At 43.8% G+C, this 25,024-nt stretch overlaps 1 protein-coding gene across 1 annotated transcript in view; it reads right to left on the bottom strand.

The window, feature by feature from the left end:
* The window catches only part of OSBPL1A (oxysterol binding protein like 1A), a 95,912-nt gene extending 72,539 nt beyond the window's left edge, over positions 1-23,373 (bottom strand). The window contains exons 1-3 of the mRNA XM_056854213.1: positions 23,350-23,373; positions 4,852-4,974; positions 2,626-2,711 (exon numbers count right to left, since the gene is read on the bottom strand). Coding sequence (XP_056710191.1) covers positions 2,626-2,711; positions 4,852-4,972 — 207 coding nt within the window. The 5' untranslated portion in view covers positions 4,973-4,974; positions 23,350-23,373. The remainder of the gene's footprint in view (positions 1-2,625; positions 2,712-4,851; positions 4,975-23,349) is intronic.
* Positions 23,374-25,024: the final 1,651 nt, after the last annotated feature.

Below are 25,024 nucleotides of genomic sequence, written 5' to 3'. Positions count from 1 at the left end.
GATAAGACTGCTTAGTTGTGTTTGCATGCTTGTCGATCAATTTCACAAAATATGATTTTTGAGGCCTGTTATTTCATGCCTTTTAAAAGCACTGTTAAAATTAGTTAGGCCTTTTGGCATCCTAAATGGTTACGGATCTATAAACCGGCAATGGTTTGTTTACCTTTGGTACGAAGCCTCGATTCTGAACTTCAAACGCAAGCTGTATATTCTGCTTACCTCCACATGGAATTATGTTTTTAATGGATGCATTTTTAGCAGTGAGACTGCAGACAAGGAAGTTCTCAAAAGTTAAATTGGCCAGCACGTTCTCTGAAAATGTCATTTCGATTCACAAAGTAGCTTACAGAAATAAAGAAAAACTGGAGAGTATACTAGATCCATATTGCAGTCTCCTTTTCAAAAAGTTGGAATGCAAAGTTATTTGGCTCAATCCTTCCTAACACCGTTTTGCTTTGTCTCTGGCCAAGAGCAGGCTAATTTGGTCTTGACCAGAGTGCTAGCCTTTTTTTTTTTTTGCCTCTGAACTGTAGAAAACAGCAGTGTCGCTGTGCCAGTTTACTTCATCATAGCCCTTAATCTAGTTTGTTCAGCTTGGCTCCAGCTCAACCTGTTCCTCTAACGGGTTACAAAGAGATCAGAACAAGCTAAACATGCAGCGCTAAATGGGATTATGTGGTTTAACAATTACCTAGCCATACAGAAATCACAACCGCGAGTCAGGAGACTCAGATTCTATTTCCCGAGTGTTCCTGACGGCCCAAGAGCCTTTATGCCAACAATTTCAACTCCTTAACAGTCGGTTTCTTATTTTTCAGACACAAAAGCTGCTTATTATGCAAGAGCTGGGAATAATGCTGAACAACATGTAACAGAAGGATCAACTGGGATGAAATTATGGAGGTTTATTTCACCTCCCCCACCCAGTTGAGCTCCTTTGGGCCAATCATCCTCACCCCTTTGCACTCTTGTGATGTCAAATTTGAAGGGGGGGGGGTTTCCCACCACCCTTGTCTTATGTATTTAAAACATTTATTAGACACCTTTCTCTCATGCAGAACTCGAGGCAGCTTACAATATAAATAAAACATTACAAAAACACAGAACAACAATTATAAAGCCCATAAAAAGTCAGAACCTAACCTTCCTCTTCCTCCTGTCTTTCCCCACCTCTATAGCCTCAGAACTTCAGAGCAGCGCACTGCCTCTCACCTGCCTCTTGCCACCCATCTTCAAACATAGCATGGCTCAACAGGCAGGAGTAACTGACTCACCTTCTTAGCCTCTGGTAGAGACCCATGCCTAGCAAGTGTTGGATGCAGCACCCCTTTACACAAAGGTGCGTTCACATATTAGTTTTGAAATTTTTGTCATTTGGAACCATATTCCCTTCTAATAACTACCGCAGGTTCTTTTCTGTGACTACAGCAAGCATATTGTTACAGGATCTCATAAAGTAGAATTACAAAGCTGGCATGAATATCAAGCTAAATCTTGGATTCTGTCAGTGTTCTAGAATTTTATACACAATGTTTGGGGTACGATAGCGCAAAACTGTACAGAACTTCTTGAAATCTAGATTCAATTCAGTTCTGAAATGCTTCTGTGACACAACAAGCACCAACCCAGTGTATGAGAGAGGCACTTGTTTAAGGACTAGGAGGGGATAGAGCAAGATATACAGCTCTGATTTTTTTACATCCAGATTGTTTATGTGCAAGGTGCAACTTTTTACATGTTCAGAGCCATGTGTGTTTTCCAAGTTTCATAACAAATGAGCTAGCAAGCTTATTCAGATATGGGCCTTACAACCCACTGTAGTTTCATAGTATACTGTAGCATTTAGACTTTGTGCAGATATTTTGTGTGAGAAGTAAACTTAGTTATACATGACTGTGCCTAGTGTGAACAAACGTGTATACCAAATACACAATTGGGTGTGTGCTGGTATCCCATTGAGTGAGCACACAGAAATTACAAGCAAACAAAATATGCATACCTTAGACTAAAATTTTGCTTCCCGCATCCCTCCCCATCGCTTTGAGAAACATGCAACCTCATGCCCTGTGCAGTATGTATGCACGGTGAGCAGGAGAGAGTTGGTGTAATGTAAAAATAACCACAATGGGCTACGTGGGCCTTTGAAGACTGTCTGGAAGTTTCAACTGAATGCAAAACACATTGCTAAGGTTGCTGATGAGGTTAGTTATTGAGACAATAATCTGCCAAGTCAGAAGAATTGCACTGGCCTCAATAGGCCTCATACATATAAATCAAAGTACTGGTTATTACCTTTAAAGTCGTAAACAACCAGGGGCCTAGATACTTAAGGAGTTACTTGTTCCCTTACTAACCTACCCATTAATCTTCCTTTTAAAACCATACGTTGTTACCCACACAGGATTAGTAATGGGAGTTGCTAATTATTTTCACTATAATCAGTATATTCCCCCCACACTCACACAACTCATTTAAAAAGCATGTACACTTTTTTAACTTCAAGAAAAAGTACTTTAGTGTTTATTTAGGTTTTTGATGCCCAACTAAAACATCTCTTCTTGAAATTATCCTGCTTTTTGTTGTACAGAAAAATAAACCATTTAAAAGACAAGCAAAAAGTTATACCTTCAGCAAGTCCTTCACGACTCCAGTATGCCCAAAATAGCATGCAAGATGAAGAGGAGTCCAGCCCAAGTTAGATTTGCTTCTGCCTACAGGATACAATATAAACAGGACAAATGTAGGATCTGGCAACCAGATATAACATTGAAAACCAAGTTGCATTCAGCACCTGCCCAAAACACTCCTCCTACAAAAAGACATGAATTAATGTCTACCCAGTAATTCAACCAGGATGGCAAAGACGATGGCACCACTATTACCCATTTAGTTTGTATACATTCTCAGAAATAGCATTTTTCTTCTCAATATAATGTTTTCTTAATTGAAAATACTCTTAACTTCTCAGTCCAGCTGGAAAGGAAGACCACAGTGATGAGGACATTTGTGACAAAAGCAGGTGACTAAAAATCCAGACTTCATCTAAGCAAAATTCTTATACCGTATATACCCATGTATAAGCAGACCCGCGTATAAGCCGAGGTGCCTAATTTCTCCCCAAAAATGGGGAAAAATTAGGCACCTGTGTATAAGCCGAGGGTCGGCTTATAACCCCTCCCCCCCCCAGCAGGCTTACCTGACAGGGTTCTCCAGTGGTGAGGGTCCGGCGGCGGCGCGGCCCGGGGGAGCCTGGGCAGCCTTCCTGCGGCTGCAGGAGGCTGCCCCAGGCCGCTCCCGGCGGGAGGAAGCGGCGGCGAGGCCCAGGGGGACCCGGAGCAGCCTTCCTGCGGCTGCAGGAGGCTGCCCAAGGCCCCTCCCGGCCGGGAATAATGGCGGAGGAGGCCGGGGAGGGCCGGGGCAGCCTTCCTGCGGCTGCAGGAGGCTGCCCAAGGCCCCTCCCGGCCGGGAAAAATGGCGGCGGTGGCCGGGGAGGGCCGGGGCAGCCTTCCTGCGGCTGCAGGAGGCTGCCCCAGGCCGCTCCCGGCGGGAGGAAGCGGCGGCGAGGCCCAGGGGGACCCGGAGCAGCCTTCCTGCGGCTGCAGGAGGCTGCCCAAGGCCCCTCCAGGCCAGGAAAAATGGCGGCGGGGGCCGGGGAGGGCCGGGGCAGCCTTCGGCTGCAGGAGGCTGCCCAAGGCCCCTCCCAGCCGGGAAAAATGGCGCCGGGGGCCGGGGCAGCCTTCCTGCAGCTGCAGGAGGCTGCCCAAGGCCCCTCCCGGCCGGGAAAAATGGTGGCGGGGGCCGGGGAGGGCCGGGGCAGCCTTCCTGCGGCTGCAGGAGGCTTCCCATGGCCCCTCCCGGCGGGGGAAAATGGCGGCGCGGCCCAGAGGGACCCGGGGCAGCCTTCCTGCGGCTGCAGGAGGCTGCCCAAGGCCCTTCCCGGCCGGGAAAAATGGCGGCGGGGGCCTGGGGGACCCGGGGCAGCCTTCCTGCGGCTGCAGGAGGCTGCCCCAGGCCGCTCCCGGTGGCAGGAAGCGGCACGGGCCCGGCGGCGACAGCAGTAAGTTTCCCCCCTCCCTCCCCCCGTATTGACCCGCGTATAAGCCGAGGCCGGCTTTTTCAGCCCATTTTTGGGGCTGAAAAACTCGGCTTATACGCGAGTATATACGGTATCAAAAACTGCAGGGAAAGATCCTTCGTAACTCTACTTAAGAAGCTTCTGCCCTGTTTGCAAGTGAGGTGTTTTTTTCTACAGTAAAAAGCACACAAGAGAGGGGCCTGCCCACATTTTACCTCACCTGAGCCTGCTGTTCCTCTATTCCATTCTAGCTCATCTCAGTAAACAGAAAGGATGGACACTACTAGTAACAAGTAAGCAATGGTTACTAAGGAATTGTGGGGGAGGGAGAGTTCACTGCCTTCTCTCGTGCATTCCTTTGACTATTAGATGCTCTCTGGTTTATATGCAAGTGAGGCAGATATATGAACTATTTAACTAGTTTGTGGCTCCAACAGAAATTAAACTGCTTTTCTCTAACAGCTATGTTAACAGCAGCTAGGCAACGTGTCCCTGAGGTGAGAAAACTTTGAAGACGACAGCGTAGACGTTTTCTTAGATGATGCTTCTGTTGGAAAAAGGCTTGTGCAGGCTCATTTTGTGCTCACTTTTAAGATACTATTTTCCAGCAATACGTCTTTAAGATTTTGACTCTGGGCCTTGCTGCAAAGCACACAGGTACAAATAACAATAGATAAAATAATAAGGACTCAGAATACCAACATCAAAGGAGACCATAACAATTTCTTAAGGTAACTCATAAAACTAGGAAAAATGGAAGGATTATCTATACCAACCTTTGCAGTTGATATTAAAAGAAACTTCTTTTTTCTTCAGGGTTTCCAACAGTTGCCGGACTTCTTCAGAGTTTCCATTTCTAGCATTGTGGAGAAGCTGTTGTTCTGCTTCTACATTCATCTCTAGTAACACAGAGGTATGGTCTATTAGAGTTTAGATCTAATGAGCCAGTACTTGCATAGAATAATGTCTTAATAGATTATATTAGCTGGGCTCTGGAACCCATGTAGACATCCAAATGCTTCCACATGCATACCACAGCTTCCCCAGTTTCACTGCAGATTGGTGTTCTGTGCTTCTAAGGAAAGCTTTCTTGATGCTCTCTTAAAGTTAGGAGTGCTTTCCTAGAGACTGAGACATTAAAAAAAGTTCCTCAGATGTTCTGCAGGCAGCAGGGTATGCAAGAAACTCCACACACAGCCCTTTGGGTCTCACTTAATGTGCAACTGCCAGTAAAATTATTGGTGAGATCATCACTCATTTTTACTTGCTCTGCTCAATCAAAATAGCAGCATTTTATTTACTTCATTTAAACCCTGCCCATGGGGACCCAAAGCAGTTTATATTGTTCTTCTCTCCTACATTTTATTTTCACAACAACCTTCACAACAACCTTGTGAGGTAGGTTACAACCTGAGAATGTGTGACTGGCCCATGGTCACCCAGCAAGCTTCCATGGCAGAATGGGGATTCAAACCTGTGTCTCCAAGATCCTAGTCTGACATTTTAACCATTCTACCATGCTGGCTCTAGTATCTAGATCTAATCTAGAGTCTAGATCAGGGGTCCTCAAACTACGGCCCGCGGGCCGGATCCGGCCCCTCAGGGTCCTGAACCTGGCCCCTCAGGCCGGGCCCAAAACCAGCGCTGCGTCTCCCCGCCGGGAACTACGAGCCCCATGATGCAGAGCGGCCCACCTCTGGATGGAAACAGGAGGGGGAGAAAGCCCGTTCCCCCTCCCGCTGCATGCTGGGAGCAGTAGTTCGAAGTAGTCCTCTGCGGCCTCCGCACGGGGATGGTCTCCGACCGGCTCCACTTGGGCACCATCTTGTGACCTGAGGTGGCTGTCACCGTCTCCTCCTCCTTTCCCCCTCCCTCCCTGCCTGCCTTCGTCCAGCCCTCCAAAAGAGGGAGCTGAGGAGGCTGCCGCCAATTACAGCCGCCACCGGTGGTTTGGGAAGAAGCCGGAGGCAGCCGACCCGGACCTCAAGCTGGCAAGGGGGGCAACGGCTCGCCTCTGGGGCAACCTGCCTTCCTCTCTTTCTCCCCCACCCCTTCCCCTCCGTCTAGCCTCCTCCCTCCTTTGCCTGGTCCCGAGTGCGCCTACTCAGGAGTAAACCGCATTGACTCCCGGTAGAGCTTAGCCCACCGCCTCGGAGTTGCTCCTGTCTAAGCCGAATTCGGCCAATTATGCACGGGAGGTTTTGCCTTGGATTGCCGCTCTCTAGAGGCACATTTTCCCCATCTAGAATTCTCAAAAAACTGCATGGGGGGGGGGGGGCTTATTGTTGAGCTTTGAGCATTCAGATGCGAAAAATGTGCCTCTAGAGAGGGGCAAATCCAAGGCAAAACCTCCCGTGCATAAATGGCCAAAAATAAGCCCCTATGCAGAGTTTTGAGAATTCAGATAGGGGAAATGTGCATCTAGAGAGCGGCAAATCCAAGGCAATACCTTCCACGCATAAACATTTTCCCCCATCTGAATTCTCAAAAACTCTGCATAGGGGCTTATTTTTGACTTTTGAGGATTTGGCTGGGGAAAATGTGCATCTAAGAGAGCTGCAAATCCAAGGCTAAACCTTCCACGCATAAACATTTCCCCCCATCTGAATTCTCAAAAAAACTGCATAGGGGCTTATTTTTGACTTTTGAGGATTTGGCTGAGGAAAATGTGCATCTAGAGAGCGGCCCTAGGATTGCACTGAAATATATATTTTTTTAAATAAATAAGCCCCATATAGCAGCATGCCCAGCCTCCTGCAAGACTAGCAACCTGCCCTGCAGCCCACTCCTTCAAACTGACCTTTCCCACTTCCCCTCCTAAATTTACCTCTATTTTTATACTTATTTATCCTTATTTTCCCTCTCCCTTTTTAAATTTAGCCAAAAGCAGGCCCATACTTCCCATTGAAATATTATAAGTTTATGTTGATTAAAATCGTTCATTTTAAATAGTGCATTGTTTTATTTTTTGTGCACTACAAATAAAATATGTGCAGTGTGAATAGGAATTTGTTCATATTTTTTTCAAACTATAGTCCGGCCCCCAACAGTGTTTGAGGGACAGTGAACTAGCCCCCTGTTTGAGGACCCCTGGTCTAGATTAACTGCATGACAAAGGAGTGCCCACAGCTTTATCAGATTGTTCCTGAGAACAGGAGCAATTATCAGAGACTTGTTTTAGAGTTAGTAACTGTAGGGCACATGACCTTAATTATTCTCACTTGGAGGATTGGCCTGGAATGTTGCTAATAAAAACATGTTGTCACTGCAGAAGAAGAACATGCCATCATGTCACAAGCAACTCATGGTGACCCCATCCACAGGACGTTCCAGACAAGAGCCAAGCAGAGGTGGTTCACCATTGTCTTCCTCTACATACAACCCCAGCCTTCCTTGATGATCTCCCATTCAAGTGGTGACCCTGGCTGGCCCTCCTTAGCTCTCAAATTCTGATGAGCCTGGGCTCAACTGGGTAATTTGGGCTACTGTCATCACTGCAAGTTAATCGGAAATGATTCTGCTGCTCTGTTTAAACCATCACCCAGATAATTCAAATGTCTGAACCAGCAGTAACAAGCTTAAGACACATGCTACAGATCAAATATATAAAAATTCAGAAAAGTTATTATTTCCATCCTCGTTCCACTGTAAATTCTCAGAAACCGAACAGCCTAGATATTATTTGAGTACGTTTGTCTGGGTATTAGTTGCAGTTATGGGGGAAAGCTAGCAAGTGTTCAAAATAGAGAGCATATGCATTTTACATTTCAGTACCTGCCTCAAGTGAACTAGAAACTATATACTTGAACCCCCCTGGAGCTATATAGTATTTTACTCAAGTTTAATCCCATTCAGTAGGGAGCCTTACTAGTCCAAAAGAACCTCTGAAGCACTTAAAATATTGCTAAATTCAAAACCATTATTGCAATACTTCACTCCTCCAAACATTCTATTCTCTCCACCATCATACATCCCCCCTCTTATACTCACAAGAATTTGCAACAGATCAGCACACTTCCTAAAATGAGCAGTTTGGTAAGTGCAGGAAAACTGGTGTCAGATAAGGCTGCATGTAATCTCAAAATGCTTCAAACAGAACAGCTATGCTAAGCAGCATGCTTCCTAAGCAGCAGGGAAAAAAAATAGGGTGCAACTTAAAAGTATATAGACAAGAGCAAGGAACTCACCAAAAATGTGATGCATCAGGTAACCTAAGAAATCAACTGACTGATTCTAAAGAATGTACTTCAGTTAGTAGTCTATAAAAATAATTTCAAAGAGCAGCCAGCAAATCCACATATTATTTATTTTATGTTTTTTAAATTCCTTCCCCCACAAAAAGCCAACAAAAAACCCCCAAAGTTAACTTTTAAAAAAAGATATACGTCAAGTAAAAACAACAATATAACAAAAGTGGTGGCAGAGCTAGATATAAGTTTCTATAAATGGTTTCCAAATATCTAAAAATAAGCCCATGCTCAATTGCTGTCTATATGCCATGTGTTCAAATACTGATAAGAGTTCTAAGGTCCTCAATCCATTGATTTATCAGAGCTGGGCTTAAATCTTCCCAGTGTTGTAATTCAAGTCTTTTAGCTGTAGTAAGGGCACAGAGGGTCCATTTTCATTGACCATTTGTTAGCCTCCAAGAGACAGGCAAATTTTTTTAAATGAATGAATAAAAAATTCTATTTCAAAACTTTGTGCGGAAAACTGAATTTAGTCAATGTAGCAAAAACTAATTTCCAGTCTTTTATCAAAAGCTTTTTCAGCATTAAGTGAAAGAAAGGCAGCTTGATCAAACCTCCTACTATTTAAAGCAATCAGATCAGAGACCAACCTAAGATTGTCAGAGCCTTGCCTACCTCCTATAAATCCTACCTGGTCTACATGTACCAAAGGTGTAACAACCTTTTGAAGTCTGTTAGCAAGAATAGCAGTTAATATTTTAGCATCTACTTTAATCAAATAGGCCGAAAATTTGCACACTATGGTCTTTGCTGGGTTTAGGAATCACAGTAATACAGGCATCATATAATGAGGAGTGCAGTATTTCATGAACTATTCAAGGACTTCTTCAATATCTTTTGGCTCTCCACCAGGAAAAACAAAAGTATTATAAACTGACAAGGCTTCCTCTCCCACACAGTTCAACAAAATAGCGACTTGCCATTTATTAGATACATGATCAGCTCCAGCTGCTGTAAGATACAATCGGAAAGCTTGCTCCCAAAGTTTTCACTTATCAGCCAAACTGCCTTGCAATACAAGTGGAGATTGGAAAGTATCCATATCCTTAACTTCTTAATCGGGAATTGCAAAAAGTTAAATATGAATTCAATAATATACTACCAGTGAAAGCAGACTATGTTCTACTGTAACTTGTTTGTGCCAGACCAGTAATATTGGGAAGGTGGTGAGAGACCAGGTAAAATAAAGATCTGGTATATCTTAATGTTTTCTGGCCAGTCATTGCTTGCTGGCTGATTTCGTCGGTAGCCTTCCTTGTTGAGGCTTTCATGAGATGCCAATAAAGTAAGCTGTTTTCTTTATGGGACGCCTGATTATTTTATGAATATCCTCGAGGCCTTTGTTCAAGGTCAAGATATTTCAATATCTATATCAAAAGCAGTAATCTGGGGCATCAAAGAAGCTGAAACAAGAAAGGAGTCTAACCGAAAACAATTATGACGCACAGAAGAAATAAATGTATAATCTCTCCCACTGGGTGCAATATATGCTAGGGATCAATCAAACCTAGCTCAGCCATATAGGCTTTAAGTGTAGATCTCACCAAAGAATATTTTTTGCGTGAGAGTGTGCTTCGATCCAAAGCTGTATTAAGCATGTCATTAAAATCTCCCCCCACTAACGGACAGTCGTATGTGACATTTACCTAGTAGTTGAAACACTGATTAAATGTGTCTGGAGCATCCACATTCATCATAACAAGATTAGAACCAGATCTTTTCACTACCAAAATAAGAAAGCGACCACTTGGATCTGTAATCACTTGCTGCACCTGAAAAGAAACACACTTGTGGATCAATATAGCAGCATCTTTAGAGCAATTCGATGAATCGGTCTGTTTGTGTTATTTTATCTTATTTTTATCCCACCACTCCCCCAGAATGGGGCTCGGGGTGGCTAACAGCATAGCAGTACAGTAACAATAATAAAACCATAACTTCATTAAAGTCTAATTAAAAACTCAGCACACAGTAAACTAACACTTTGGGCATAAAGAGCCAACAGCATTGATGGCAGAGTTCACCAAAATTACATTAGTGGAATAACATGGCCCTGCAGAACGCAGACAAGTAAAAAGAGGGCATGGGTCTTCTCAAACAAAATATGCCACCAGGTCAGGGTCACGATGGAAAAAGCCCTCACTCTTGTCGCACTCAAACGGGCAAATGGAGGGCCAAGCACCACCAAAAGCCCACATGCGACAGAACAAAGACACTGTGGGGGGTCATAACAAGAGAGGCGGTTCTTTAGGTATATTATATGCATGCTTTGGTACCTAATTAAAAGGACAGGATTTCTCAAACTGTCAGAATTCTGACAGACACCCTTCTAAACCCATTCTACCCTTTAGGGCCCACTCAAGCAAGCAGAATTATACACAGAACCTTGCGTGTGCACCCTGTGGCTATACATGAGTTACTATGGACAAAGGGATACAAAGGATAGTTCTTTCCTTCTCCTCACTTCCCCTTTTGTAACTCCAAGTACTCTCACCCAACGCTGTACAGAACTCTACTGCTTTGGCCACCAGAATCTACCACAAAGCATGGAGCAGGAAGAGAATTCAAAAGTTGCCTCTTGTGCGACTCTGTATGGGGATGCTTCTTGCATCTTTGTGGCTTCTGCCTCACTTGTACTGTCTGGGACACACAGAGAAAAGTCAGAAATATTTCTAACCATAAGCTCCCAGTTGCTATGGAGCCTAGTGGCAGACTACTGCGATTCTACCCATCATTCTGTAAGTTCTTTGGGAGATACGTCAATGTTTGATTGCATCTGAAGATCACCTTCAGATCTACCAGGTCTTCTTATACATTGTTCTGAAATAGATCACTGCATGACTGTGTGTGTGTGTGTGTGTAAAGTGCCGTTAAGTCGCAGCCGACTTATGGCGACCCCTTTTGGGGACTAACAGAGGTGGTTTGCCAGTGCCTTCCTCTGCATAGCAACCCTGGTATTCCTTGGTGGTCTCCCATCCAAATACTAACCAGGGCTGACCCTGCTTAGCTTCTGAGATCTGATGAGATCAGGCTGACTAGTTTATCTTTAAAGCTGGCAGTTCAGGGTTTCTGCATAATCAAGGTCACATTCGCTGTTCAGCCATCATACTTCTAGAAAACAGTTCAAAACTTGTATCTATTGAATGGCAACAGATGTTATTCTGGAGCATTAAGGCACAGGATTTGTGTTACTGTAAAAGCAACAAATAAAATGGAACAAGTTCTGGGCTACACAATCAATACAGATGCCTTATCTTTTATCATTAGGGTTTCCAAGTGCCTGCTAATGGTGGGCGATCGCCCTCTGATTTGTGCCGCTGCCCATCAACACTCACCTGATTGGCGGGTGGAAGGACAGCCAAAAGGGGGGCTTTTGGCACAATGACATCACTTCCTGCGCAATTAGGAAGTGCCAACATCACACTGGGGGATGCTCTATCACTATCCCCCAATGTTTTGGGGGCAAGTGCTAGAGCTTCCCCCGGGTGCGATGCCGGCACTCCTGCATCACACTGGAAGTGATGTCATCATGCACACCAATCACTATGCCCTGTACTACCCCCAGATCTCCCTCCAGTTGCCAGGAGGGATGTGGCAAGACTATTAATCATACAGCATAAGATTAGCAAAAAAGAAACGGTGGTTCTTTCCCTAGAATTTGTTGATTTGTTGAATTCAGTCCTCCAGGATCACAATGATGAAATAAATAATAAATTATACATACATTATTTTTAGGATTTCTTTTCCTGAAATGACAGAACAGGTTTACTTGAAGTATTCCTGCTCTGTATTTTCATTTCCTTCCTTCACACAAGTCTCAGAAATGTGTTCTCAGTTCTTTTTTACAGCCTCTTATTGAGTGACCACCATGCTGGCTAAATAGGGCAGGAAAATGTTTTGCATTCCTTGTTTTTGCTACAGCTTTGCATTGGCATCTTTGAATGTCTAGCATTCCTTTATTGAAAACTCACCACTGGACACTTCTTGAGTGCATTCATGTCACAGAAACCTCTTGCTATAAGTGTGTGTGCACCGTCAAGTTACAGCTGATTTATGGCGACCCTGTAGGGTTTTCAAGGCAAGAGACATTCAGAGGTGGTTTGCCATTGCCTGGCTCTGCATGGGCTGAGAGAGTTCTGAAAGAACTGGCCAAGGTCACTCAGCAGACTTCATGTGGATGAGTTGGGAATCAAACCCGGTTCTCCAGATTAGAGTATACCGCTCTTAACCACTACACCATGCTGGCTATCAATGTAAACTCCTTATAAATTTGCATTTTGCAAAAACAGAGAAAGGGCCTAGAATGAAAAATTAGTTGAAAGCAAAATGCAACTGAAAAAATTGTTCCATTCATTTCAACATCCAGCAAAACATACCACATATCTAGACCCCTACTGTCTCATACTTAGGCAGGAGGATGGCCTAAGTAAGAAGCTGAGGATGATGTGCAGAATTTCTAAAATTCAACATACATTTCTCAGATCAATTATTCATCAAATGCAACTGCTAAACCTGGAGGGGGATCTCAGGGTTCTAGCATCCAAATAATCGGTATTTGCGGCATTACACCCAACAGTGAAGAGCTGACTATTAATGTAGCTTTCTACAGATTACATTCTATAGAAGGGCTTCCTTTGTGCAGACATTTCTCCATCCTCTTAACAGACTGTACAACATTTCACGGGGCCAGACAGATGAAAGATTTCTGCTTGACGTAAGAAAGACCTACAGTACACTATACACTTGAGCTGGCAGAGCTCTTGGCAGTTCTGCTTCTTCCACAGCAATGTTTCTAGTCAATTTGTTTAACAAAATGTTTTGGCATTCTGACACCATTCAGATGCAGTAGTGAAAGAAACTGAATACTAGAGGCTGTGAACCAGTGCCTTTTAAATACAGTAAATAGGAGGCAATGCTCCCACCATGCCATCCTATAGCCCCCAGTGACTGCTTTTGCTTCTCCAAGAACAAAAGATGAAAAAACTGGAGTAAATAAATGTATCAGTTAGTATACTGTTTTTCTGGCATAATGTCAGCTTCCCTGTGCTGTTCCTATTCACTACAGTGTATTGGCTTACAGAGAATCAAATACTGAAGTCCAAACTGGAACCCCCAGAGCCTGCAAGCTTTACTACAGCAGCCTATTTATCCCCAGAATTCCCTGCAGGTAATCTGTACATTAATTCATGCCATTGTATTCCCTATTACTATGAATGGGTGAGAAAGCCGGACAATGAGGAAACCTGATAAGAAGAAAGTAGATTCCTTTGAAATGTGGTGTTGGAGGAGAGTGTTATGGATACTGCGGACTGCCAAAAAAACAACAACACAAATCAGTGGGTTATAGATCAAATCAAGCCTGGACTGACCCTAGAAGCTAAAATGATTAAACTGAGGCTATCGTACTTTGGTCACATTATGAGAAGACAAGAGTCACTGGAAAAGACAATCATGCTACGAAAAGTTGAAGGCAGCAGGAAAAGAGGAGGACCCAACAAGAGATAGATTGACTCTATAAAGGAAGCCACGGCCCTCAATTTGCAAGACCTGAGCAAGGCTGTTAAACACAGGATGTTTTGGAGGACGTTGATTCATAGGGTCATCATGAGTTGGAAGCGACTTGACAGCACTTAGCACACACAATCTGGAGTACTTCCTCAGCTGAGGCCGTAAATGGAGATAAGCAGCAGTCCTGATAGGAAAGTAGGACTAGGACCCAAACCCAAGACAGCAGCCTGTTGCCTTCTCCCTCCCTGCAGGGGTGTTTTGTCACCCAACACATAAACTTACAGAGTTGTTGTGAGCATACAAAGAAAGTCAGAAATGCCACTACCCTGTTTGAATACTAGAGTTTCAATGCATCATATAGATCGCCAACAAATTCTGCCCTTTTCACCTGCACATGGTCATCTGTATTGAGTAACCATTTCCCAACAGATCTATGCCAGGTGGGAAAGCAGCAGCCAGTTCATTTCTGTAAGGGGAAGCTGATGATCGGTACTTATGGGGGCACTGAGAAAGGCCCTCTCAGAGGTCCAGAGAGACCCAGTCCACTCCCATATTTGGTGGCCCATAGCCATAAAAAGTTTAATTATGACAAATTATGTCCATAAAACATGTCGCAGTTTATCAAATACCTAAAAATGTTAACAAGTGTCTAAATGGCCTCTCCTCTGGCTGGCCTTGCACAGAGGAATGTGTACCTCAGTTGGCAAGTCCCAGGTATCAGTATATTCTGTCTAACTCGTGCTGCTATTCAGCTGTACTCTGGACTCACTATAATGTGCATGGTACGTTCCCCAAAAGCTGAATGTGTACCTCAGTTGGCAAGTCCCAGGTATCAGTATGTTCTGTCTAACTCGTGCTGCTATTCAGCTGTACTCTGGACTCACTATAAGGTGCATGGTACGTTCCCCAAAAGCTAAATGTGAAAGATAAAGGAATTATCAAGTTTATGGGAAGGGGAAAAAACCACGACAATGTGATGCTCAAACATACCATGATCTTGTCAAGACAACTGGCACAGCTTTTAAGGCTATAGTGACTCCTGAAGAGCTTTCAAAGAAGCATCAACAGCTGGTCAGTGAACACTGTGACTTATGACCAGTTATTCTGAGCAGTCTGATGCTTGACAGCTTCGATTTGAACACCCAGTACAATGTCCATTGACATCGCATGTTTGACAAGACAACTCGTGTGCTGAAGGGGCTTCTTGGCCGTTTCACAGCAGCTGCTCCCCGCAATATGGTGTCAGTCACTACATCAAAGTAAGTGCTTCACCGTTTTCTCTGGGTAACAATACACATGATGCCGGTCACATCATCTCTGCAATCGGGATTGGAACTGTAAGCTATGATCCTCAGGCTGTTATAGCAGCATTTCTTTAAAAAACAAACAAACCCCAAAACAAGGAGCAACAAGAAAGACAGTGTGATGAGGACAAGTATAAACATCAAGACTTCATAAAAATAATTTTCAGGCAGGAAGCCACAGTGCAGCACTGATGATTTAAGCATGATTAAAGTATATGCTTATTTTTAGAAATAATTTTATCTTGTTTCATAGTTCATATACAGACAAAACTGTATTGGTATTGCAAAATGTGTGTGTGTGTAAAGTGCCATCAAGTCTCAGCAGACTTATGGCAACCCAGTAGGGTTTCAAGGCAAGAGACTAACAGAGGAGATTTGCCATTGCCTTCCTGTGCATAGCAACCCTGGGATTTCTTGATGTACCAAAGATTCTTTTAGCTGCCACGAGAATTCGAGAAACTAAGCGGAACTTACCTGATAGTTACCATGAATGAATTTTATTACCGTATTTTTCGCTCCATAGGACGCACCGCTCCATAAGACGCACCTAGTTTTTAGAGGAGGAAAACAAGAAAAATCTTGTTTTCCTCCTCTAAAAACTTGTCTTATGGAGCGAATGCAGGCTGGGCGCGTGCTCATCTGGACGGCGCGAGCCGGCGTTCCCCACCCCGACGGCCAGCTGGGAGGCGGGCGGGACCGCAGAGCCGGCTGGGCGCATGCACATTGCGCTGGAACGATGCGAGCCAGTTCTGTGCACCCCGCCTGCCTCCCAGTTGGGAGGCGGGCAGGGTGCACAGAGCCAGCTTGCGTCGTTCCAGCGCGCCCAGCCGGCTCTGTGCACCCCGTCCGCCTGCCAGGTGGCCGTCGGGGTGGGGAAAGCCGGCTGGCACTGGAACGACGCGAGCCGGCTCTGTGCGCCCCGCCCGCCTCCCAGCTGGCAGGCAGGCGGTGCGCACAGAGCTGGCTGGGTGCGCTGGAATGACCCGAGACTGCTTTCCCCACACCGACGGCCAGCTGGCAGGCGGGCGGGGCGCACAGAGCCAGCTGGGCGATCTGGAACGGGGCGCACAGAGCCGACTCGCGTCATTCCAGCGCGCCCAGCCGGCTCTGTGCGCACATTCGCTCCATAAGATGCACAGACATTTCCCGTCACTTTTGAGGAGGAAAAAAGTGTGTCTTATGGAGCGAAAAATACGGTAGTTGTATTTTTATATACTAGATATCTATTTTACATGATTGTCATTATAACCAATATGCCAATAAAGGTATTACAGGATTTCTTGCTGGTCTTCCATCCAAGTACTAACCAGGGTCAACCTTTCTTAGCTTCTGAGATCTGACAAGATCAGGCTAGCCTGGGCCATCCAGGGCCAGGGCCAAATACCACCAGTAAATATTTCATATTGTGTATTTTGACTGCTATCCTAAAAACACTTTCCTGGGAGTAAGTGCCATTCAATAAATTAGACTTACTTCTGAGTAGACCTGTTTAGGACCTCCATCAGGTACATATAATTTTAATTTTAGATTTATAGTTAGGCCCCTACAGTCTGCAATCAATAGATCCCTCCAGCATTTAACTTCTTCAGTCCAATTCCTTTAAAGAGGCTGTACAAACACATGTCCAAAACAAATTCATCTTTCTATTCAAAAACCAAAAATTAAAACTTCATCATACATTAAATACAACATTGTGAGCAGCTTTTCTTTTTTTTAAAAAAGGAGGCACCATTGTTCAGTTATATTTAATCAAAATGAACTACCATATTAATCTGGCAGAAGAAACCGAAAGCATTTGTCATTGAGTTACCAAAATTTAAATTTCCAGTTGATGAACTGAGTTTAAGAAGTTGTTGAAACAAACATGTTTCATAAGAATTAAAAATTGTTAAATGAAATATGCTCTATTTATGTTTAGAATCAAGTGATAACGTGGATATTTATTTTAATGTTCTAGAGGATCAGTTTCAACACTTAACCATCCCTGTGATGTGAACACTAAACATGTTTCCACCAGTACTGTTTCCCTGTTGGGCCACACTGACAGAGCAAGCAGTGTGGAAATCATATGGGCTGAACAAGTTGCAGAACTGACTTTCTTTGGATAGGCAGCACAGAGAGCTGCAGGGTGGGGTCATGGGGAAAACACGCCTGAGTTTCCTCAGGATATTTCCCACACACTCAGCCATGCAATACTGTGTTGAAGTGGGAGAGTGCAGACACGCCGTGCCTCAAGGTGCATGTCCTACTAAATGACATTATTTAATTCAGCATTTACATAAGTCATATTCAGTTTTATGGGGTGCTTCTACCAGAGGCCCGCTCTCATAATTACACCATTTGTTCATATAATTCCCAGCAATCCAAATGTTTCCTCCAGATTGTTTAATGCCTAGCTATTTTAATCTACAGAATTTTAAGGGGGCTGGAGATTATATCACAAGCTTAATACTTTCTTTGGAAATCTGTACTGGTGTAGCACTGTTGTGTCGCTGAGCCTGGTTATTGTGGTTTGTTTGACTGCACACAATCCATCTTTGCCCATTAGCTGCAAAGAAAAGGATAAAAACACACTGTATACTTTTTTTGGGGGGGTTCCTTTGTGGTAGCAAACTCAGTTTATGTGAAAAACTGCATTATACCTCTTACATGCCAAATTTATTTCTCCTGAAATACTGCAGTTCTTTATTTAACATCCTTCATTGATACCCCTCCTTTCTCCCCAATGAGCAGCTTACATCATTCTCCTCTCCTTCATTTAATCTTCATAACAACCCTGCAAGGTAGGTCAGACAGACAGTGTGTGATGGGCCCCAAGGTCTCCTAGCAAGCACATAAATTAAACTCATAGGGTTCACATGGCATCACAAAAAAGAATGCAGCATATTCACACACCATTGCCAGTATCTACTATGTCCAGGATGGTTACATTTTGGCTTTATTTCAATTCAGTCGTTTAAAAAAAAAAAGGCTTTTGACTGGTCACAGAGGTTTGCAGATTACGGCTAGTAAAGTCCACATATTAAGCATTATATCAACGTAACTTGCATTCTCTTCTCCTAACAGTTTGAGTACTGGGATCATGCATATCCCTGCAAGAGAGATGCTACTTGGATGTAAGATTCTGGTGCCCTGTAACAGAAGAGCAGTATATACTGCAGTTATAACATGAACTCAGAGTCATCTAAATGGTTCCTGCAAGTTTCCAAACCCATTTGTTTTATATTATACTTTCTCATCTTTTTATTTGAATTAGATTTCAGGTTGTTTCTATTCTTTATTTCAAAAGATTCCAAATTTTGAATGCTTTTTTCTACATCCATAATAACCCCCAACAGGGCATTGTTTACTATGTGTTTCTCCAAGATTCATTTTTCTATAGTTGATTTGTTTTTCTCCCAGGGTGCTTGCCTTTTCATCTGACCCCAACTTCTATCGATGACGGACTACTTTCTCCATAAGGTTCCTTAACTTTGTCTCCTTTTCTTACCATCTCTACTATACCAAGAATAGGATGTTTAAGTACTAGAACTTGCTTCAGCTTCCTAAAATACAATGTTGTTTCCATGACTGTAAAAAAAAAAAAATTCTGCTCAAAGCCACGATTTCTATGGTATCCTTCTGATCACCAATCACCCATCATGACTTTGGATACACTTGTTGCCTTCTCAGCTGTCTCAGACACTTCCTTTGCCAGATTCAGTAACCTATACTAGAATCCATCAGATGGACAGCACCCAATAAGAGTAAGACAAAGTCAAAACTGCCGTCCTATTCAAACTAGGCTCAGTTGAATGTACATTTTTAATGGACAACTCACACAATTGCATTCTTAGACATCTGGCACAGAAAGGGGGTGTTCTTTCTTTTAACTCATATTATAAGGATAGTAGTAGCTGCCTCCATTAGGTCATAACACCAAAGGAATAACAGACAGAGTAGATGCTGGACCCTGTTTCCATCAGAGGTTAGCCACAAGTTTTTAGAAAACCAACAAGGAAAGCGTCAAAACAACAGGTCTTCTCTGTTCGTCTTCAATCACTTGGGGGCAATGTGGCATTTGAAAGCTATTCCATTTAGTCACTGTAGCCAGCAGGTGTTGATAAACCCATCCTCAATTAATGTGTCTAATCTTCTTTTAAAACCACATACCCGAAAATGAGGTGAGAGAGTGAACAGAACACAATTCCAGACCAAAGGTGAGGGATGCCATTTTTGAACAATATTCCATGTAAAAAAAACTTGGCTGAATCTTTTTTTAAAAAGTATAATAGGGAAAGAAGATTTAATTAAGGGGTGAGGTTTTTGTATTTTTAAAGAATACACAATTTTTATAGTGCTTTTATCCTGGAAAAGGGTTAAATTCATTTTAAACCACTCTGTGTTTTATGCCCTGGTTGACCTTTTAACTAACAACTATACATGTTTTGTTATTATGTTTTATTTTGTAAGCCATCTCAGGCAGGTTCTCTGGAGAGGCGGCTTAAATATTTTAAAAATAAATAAATAAGATTTAATCCAGTTTTCCTTGCTGTGTTAATTTTCTACTTTTAGGGAGTGTTTGAAGCAAGGGAGTATTCACATATAGTATTCTCCACCTGCAATCTAAGTGGTACAGTCCATTTTACCACCTCAGGCATCTAACATCTAATTTTACTTCATTCTCCTGGCCAGGTGTAAGGCACTGGCTATCACAACTGCTCGTGGCAGTGAATTCCATCAGCTTCACTGAGTGAGCCCAAGTGTTAATACTGTGATGGAGTGGGGATGACACGTTCCTTTTTGGGGGGCCATCAAGTCACAGCTGACTTATGGTGACGCAGAGGGGTTTTTCAAGGCAAGAGACATTCAAAGGCTGTTCACCGTTGCCTGTCTCTGCATCACGACCTTGGATTTCCTTGCTGGTATCCTGTTCAAACACGGTGTGTGTCATTAAGTCACAGCTGACTTATGGCGACCATGTAGGGTTTTCAGGGCAAGAGATGTTCCGAGGTGGTTTGCCAATGTCTGCTTCTGCGCCACGCCCGATATTCTTTCGACGTCTCCCAACAAAATTCTAACCAGGGCTGACCCTGCTTAGCTTCTGAGATCTGACAAGATTAGGCTAGCCGGGGCTATCCAGATGACGGCTGGATCCAAACACCAGCCACGGCCAACCTTGCTTAGTTTCCAAGATCTGATGAGATTGGGCTAGCCTGGCTATCCAGGTCAGGGCCATGCATAATTTTATAAACCCCAACCCCATTATAACTCCACTTAGTTGTCTTTTTTTTTTTTGGTTGCCCTTCTCTGCACCTTTTCCAGCTCTGTGATATTTAAGATGGGGTGACCAGAATCGTACACAATATTCCAGAAAAGTGTATCACATTTATGAGATATTGGTATTCAGTTTACTGAAAAATGGTGATCTTAGCCCTTTGTACCATCTAAGGTACAATCTAAGGAGAATACACTTACATCAGGAGCAAGAATCTTTGGAGCTTCCAAAAACAGATTTGAGCAAATCAATATTCCAATTACCAGGATCCCAATTGCAAGAATCTGCAAAATGGTCCTAAACTGAAGATGTGGTCAGTCTGATGGATTCCTATAATCATTAACTTTCTTTGGAGTTAAATAACTGTGTCTGGAAATTCATCACAAAGGCACTGGTACAAACAAGTAAGACAAACAAACTGATTATATCAGAGGCACTCAGTGAGTTTAAAGGAGGGACCACTGCAACTAAACTTCACATTTCGATTATGGTGTGGTCACTCTCTGACCAATCCACACTTTCAGCATTGCAGGGGTGTTTTTGCTTTTTGTTTGTTTTTAATAAATTCATAGCTGTAAATCATGTTCCCGAAAACACCAATGAATTACAAGGAGGCCAATATGGGTTAAAACTGTAAGGGAAATCTAACTCAAACACACCTTAAGGGAGTTTTACCTTGTTTTGGGGAAGGAGGTAGCCCACTAATGACCTTTCTAACTAGGATTCCATAGAATAACATTTAAATTGCCTTTTGTATTTATTGTGTCTCTATTTCAACACTGATTAGAAAAATATGTTCCATTTGAAAGTGATCTCTCATGTATTAACATCACTCACATTAGTATACAAATGGCAAAAAGCAGATTCAAAAGCCTGTGCGGTCTGATGTTCATGTATTCCAAGCTTTGGAAAATGAGCACATGTTTTTATTTTTACCAAAGGTTGGTGAATTCTTAAATTCAACTGCACGTGTGTTTATCACAATGACTTCATGCCGCCTCTATTTGCTGATCTCATCAGGTTCCTAGATGCTATCCCTCTATGCCTGAACTTCTCATTCAAAATGCATCAATCCATAGTATTTCCCTAATCATCCCCTACTGGCCAGCTGACAATAAGGAACAAGAAAATGCTACCCTGATCAGCAATACAGGTAAGCACAGATGTTCTCATCTTGACATCACATTACATATGGTTAGTGATACCTAACTCCAAGTACATAGGATATGAATACCCTCAATTTCGTGGGAGCTACATTAAAAAAAATACTGCTGTGGTTTGTTCTTTAGGGGAAATGAGCTCCAACTAGTTTTAGTTTCTTTTATAATAAATGTATGACAGTGCCAACTGAGAAAATTCTGTATCCTAGATAAGAAGAGCCACTGTGGTGTAGCATCTAGAGTAGGACAGGGGAGGCCTGGATTTATACCAATACCTGATCATGAAGCTCCCTGGATTACCTGAAGCCAGTCACTAACATATATACACAGGGATATTGAGAGGATAAAATAGGTGGGGTAAGAAACCAAGTACACCACTCAGCTCCTTGCAGGAAGGGCAGAATAATAAAATAAAATAGCAGGGATGGAGAAAAATTTGCATCAGTCCATACTGTGACTGGCAGCTGTTCTTCAGGGTGTCAGGTAGAGGTCTTTCACATCAGTTACTACTTCATCCTTTCCATCTGGAGATGCCAGGGTTTAATTGGGACCACTCTAACCACTGAGCATTGCCCTTACCACATAACGCCATTTAATTTTCAGTTGCTTGAACATTTTGTGACTAAACCCCCATTTGGGCATTTTGACATTGAACTATCTTTTACGAACACATGCGTACAGGAAACGCTGGCAAAGAATTCTGTACCACCATGTATGACTACATCCTATTTTGTGGGCTGCAGATTTTCAGTGGTTATCCTTATTTCCAAAGAATGCCGGTGTTCCTTTAACACTTATACGACAAGATCAGCGATTCAAACCCCCACACCATTAAGCGTCCTTGGTTACCTTCCACCAGTCACCCTCTCGCTCAACTCAAAAGAGTTTCTGTGGGCATTTACGCACGGGATGTTGTGTCTTGGATTTGCCGCTCTCTAGACGCGCATTTTCCCCACCCGAATTCTCAAAACTCTGCATGGGGGCTTATTTTTGAGTTTTGAGAATTCAGAGCGCGTCTAGAAAGCGGCAAATCCAAAGCAAAACCTCCCATGCATAAACAGCCTGTGAGAATAAAACAGAGAAGGGAAGGAACACCACCCTCAGCTTCTTCGGGAAGGCCAGGGTAAAAAAAAAACCTACTGATAAATGACAAACACAAACCACCAGATGATTTTTCCCCCCTTGAGACAGGACAAATGGTACCCGCTGAGTGCCATCATTCTGTGCTAATGTGCCTGTAGCCTTCCTAGGAGGAGCAAAAGTGTGTGTGTGTGTGTGTGAATTCTAGCCTTTAAGAAGCATTCACGCCACACAGCCAATTCTGACAACTCAGCAAACTTGGCATGAAAGGCTAAAGTCATAAGAGATACTCGTGACTTTTCTTTCAGAGGGGGAAAAGTGAGCTTCCCTTCCCAGGCGTTAAAAATTGCCTGTGCATTAGGAAGCCCCCCCCCCACCCCACGCACGCTGGGGACTCCCTTGCAAAGGAACCGAAGGGGCGCCCAGGTGAGCCAAGTAGCCAGAGACCGCTTCGACCCTGCCCCGCCCCCAACTCCTGGCCCCGCCAGAGGCTTGAAAGGACAAGCCCCCCCTCCCCCACCCCATCGGGGCTGTGCATCGCCCCCCCCCCCGAGGAGGAGACGCCGACTGCGCGCCAGGTGCCCACAAAACAGGACCAGAGACGCTGCAGCCGCCGATCCCTCCCTCAGGGAGACCCGCCAAGCCCCGCGCCCCACAGCTCGCCTCCCTCTCTCTCCCCAGCCAGCCAGCCAGCCAGCCAGCCAGCCCCTCTCACCGCTTCGGGCGGCGCCAGGCCGGTGAAGCAACATCCCGCTCGGCCAACCAAGGTCCCGCTCCGCCGAGGCGCCGCCGCTCGCTTCGCCGGCCCTCCGCTTTGGCCCCGCCCCCTCCTCGCCTTTTATAGCCTGCTCTTCCGCACGTGACCTCGCAGCCTTCTCTCTGTCTCTCTCCCCCCCCCCCCAAGAGTATCCCGAGACACTCCCTGCTGCTCGGGCCTGCCAAGAGGGATGGCCATAGGGCGCCAAAGGCGGAGCTCCCCCCAGCGGCGGAGCCGTGCAGCGCGCCCTCGCCGTTGTCCCTTTGGGTTTTTTTTCGGCCCTAGCGATTTGAACACGGAAAAAGCGAAAGACCAACAGGGGGCACTTTTTGGGTTTTTTTTGAGATGCAGATGCTCGTGTAACTTGACCTTGTGAACGGTTTTGCAGGTTTACATCACAACGTGCCTTTCTATTCCCGAACATGTGAACCCTGGCGTTCGCGAGGACCACGCCGATGAAGCCACCTGTGCATAACTACTTTTTTTATATAACATTTTTTATTGTTTTTTATATTACAGTAGTTTCCATCATTCATTAAGATGATATGATATAAACAATATTTCTCTATTCTATATAACTAATTAATTCATATATCTACGTTGACCTCCCCTCACTCCTCCTCTATTTGATAACTTTATTGTCATCTTTGCATTTAATTTCTAATTCAATACAATACTTCATATATGAATCGGAACAATTCTTAAAATCTAAATCATTAATCTTAATAGTATTTCTACCTTAATCAATTGAATTAGAAAACATAACCTTCAATACTTCCCAATTTAAATTCATTTTGACAATATATTGTCCATGCCTCCCATTCTCCCACAAATTCTGTATTCTCCTTTTGATTTACTAATGCCGTAAATTTAGCCATTTCTGCTAGTTCCAACATTTTATTTATCCAGTCCATCTTATCCGGTATCTCTGAAAGTTTCCATTTTGCTGCATAAACCAATCTTGCAGCTGTAGTGGCATATATCAAAAAAAGATCTCTGAGTTAATATTGTTTCTGGTATAATACTTAATAACATCATTTCCGGCGTTTCAGGGATATTCTGTTGCATAATCAGTCTCAATTCATTGTAGATCATATCCCAAATCACCTGTGCATAACTACTGAAGGGATGACGTTAGGGTTGCCAACCTCCAGGTAGTAGCTGGAGATCTCCTGCTATTACAACTGATCTCCAGCCGATAGAGAACTGTTCCCCTGGAGAAAATGGCCGCTTTGGCCATTGGACTCTACGGCATTAAAGTCTCTCCCATCCCCAAACCCCACCCTCCTCAGGCTCCGCCCCCAAAACCTCATGCTGGTTGTGAAGAGGGGCCTGGCAACCCTACATGACATATAATAAAGAAAAGTAGAAGGCTGCAGTAGACAGAACATTGCAATAGACATAGAAATCTATGTGCAAATGTGGGAGAAGGTGGCCCCCCGAGTTATCTCGTGGTCCTAAGTCATTTATTGGATCAAAACCCGCATGTTGAACTGAGCCTGGAAACAAATGGAAGCTGAAATTGTTGGATTAATATAGAAAAAGAGTTGGCTTTTATATACCGACTTTCTCTACCATTTAAGGAAAAATCAAACCAGCTTACAATCACCTTCCCTTCCTCTCCCCACAACAG

Source organism: Euleptes europaea, chromosome 8, assembly GCF_029931775.1.
Source record: "Euleptes europaea isolate rEulEur1 chromosome 8, rEulEur1.hap1, whole genome shotgun sequence".
In the NCBI taxonomy this organism is placed as follows: Eukaryota; Metazoa; Chordata; class Lepidosauria; order Squamata; family Sphaerodactylidae; genus Euleptes; species Euleptes europaea.
The sequence above is the reverse complement of the archived record's forward strand: the minus strand, read 5'-3'. Positions and strand labels throughout refer to the sequence as shown.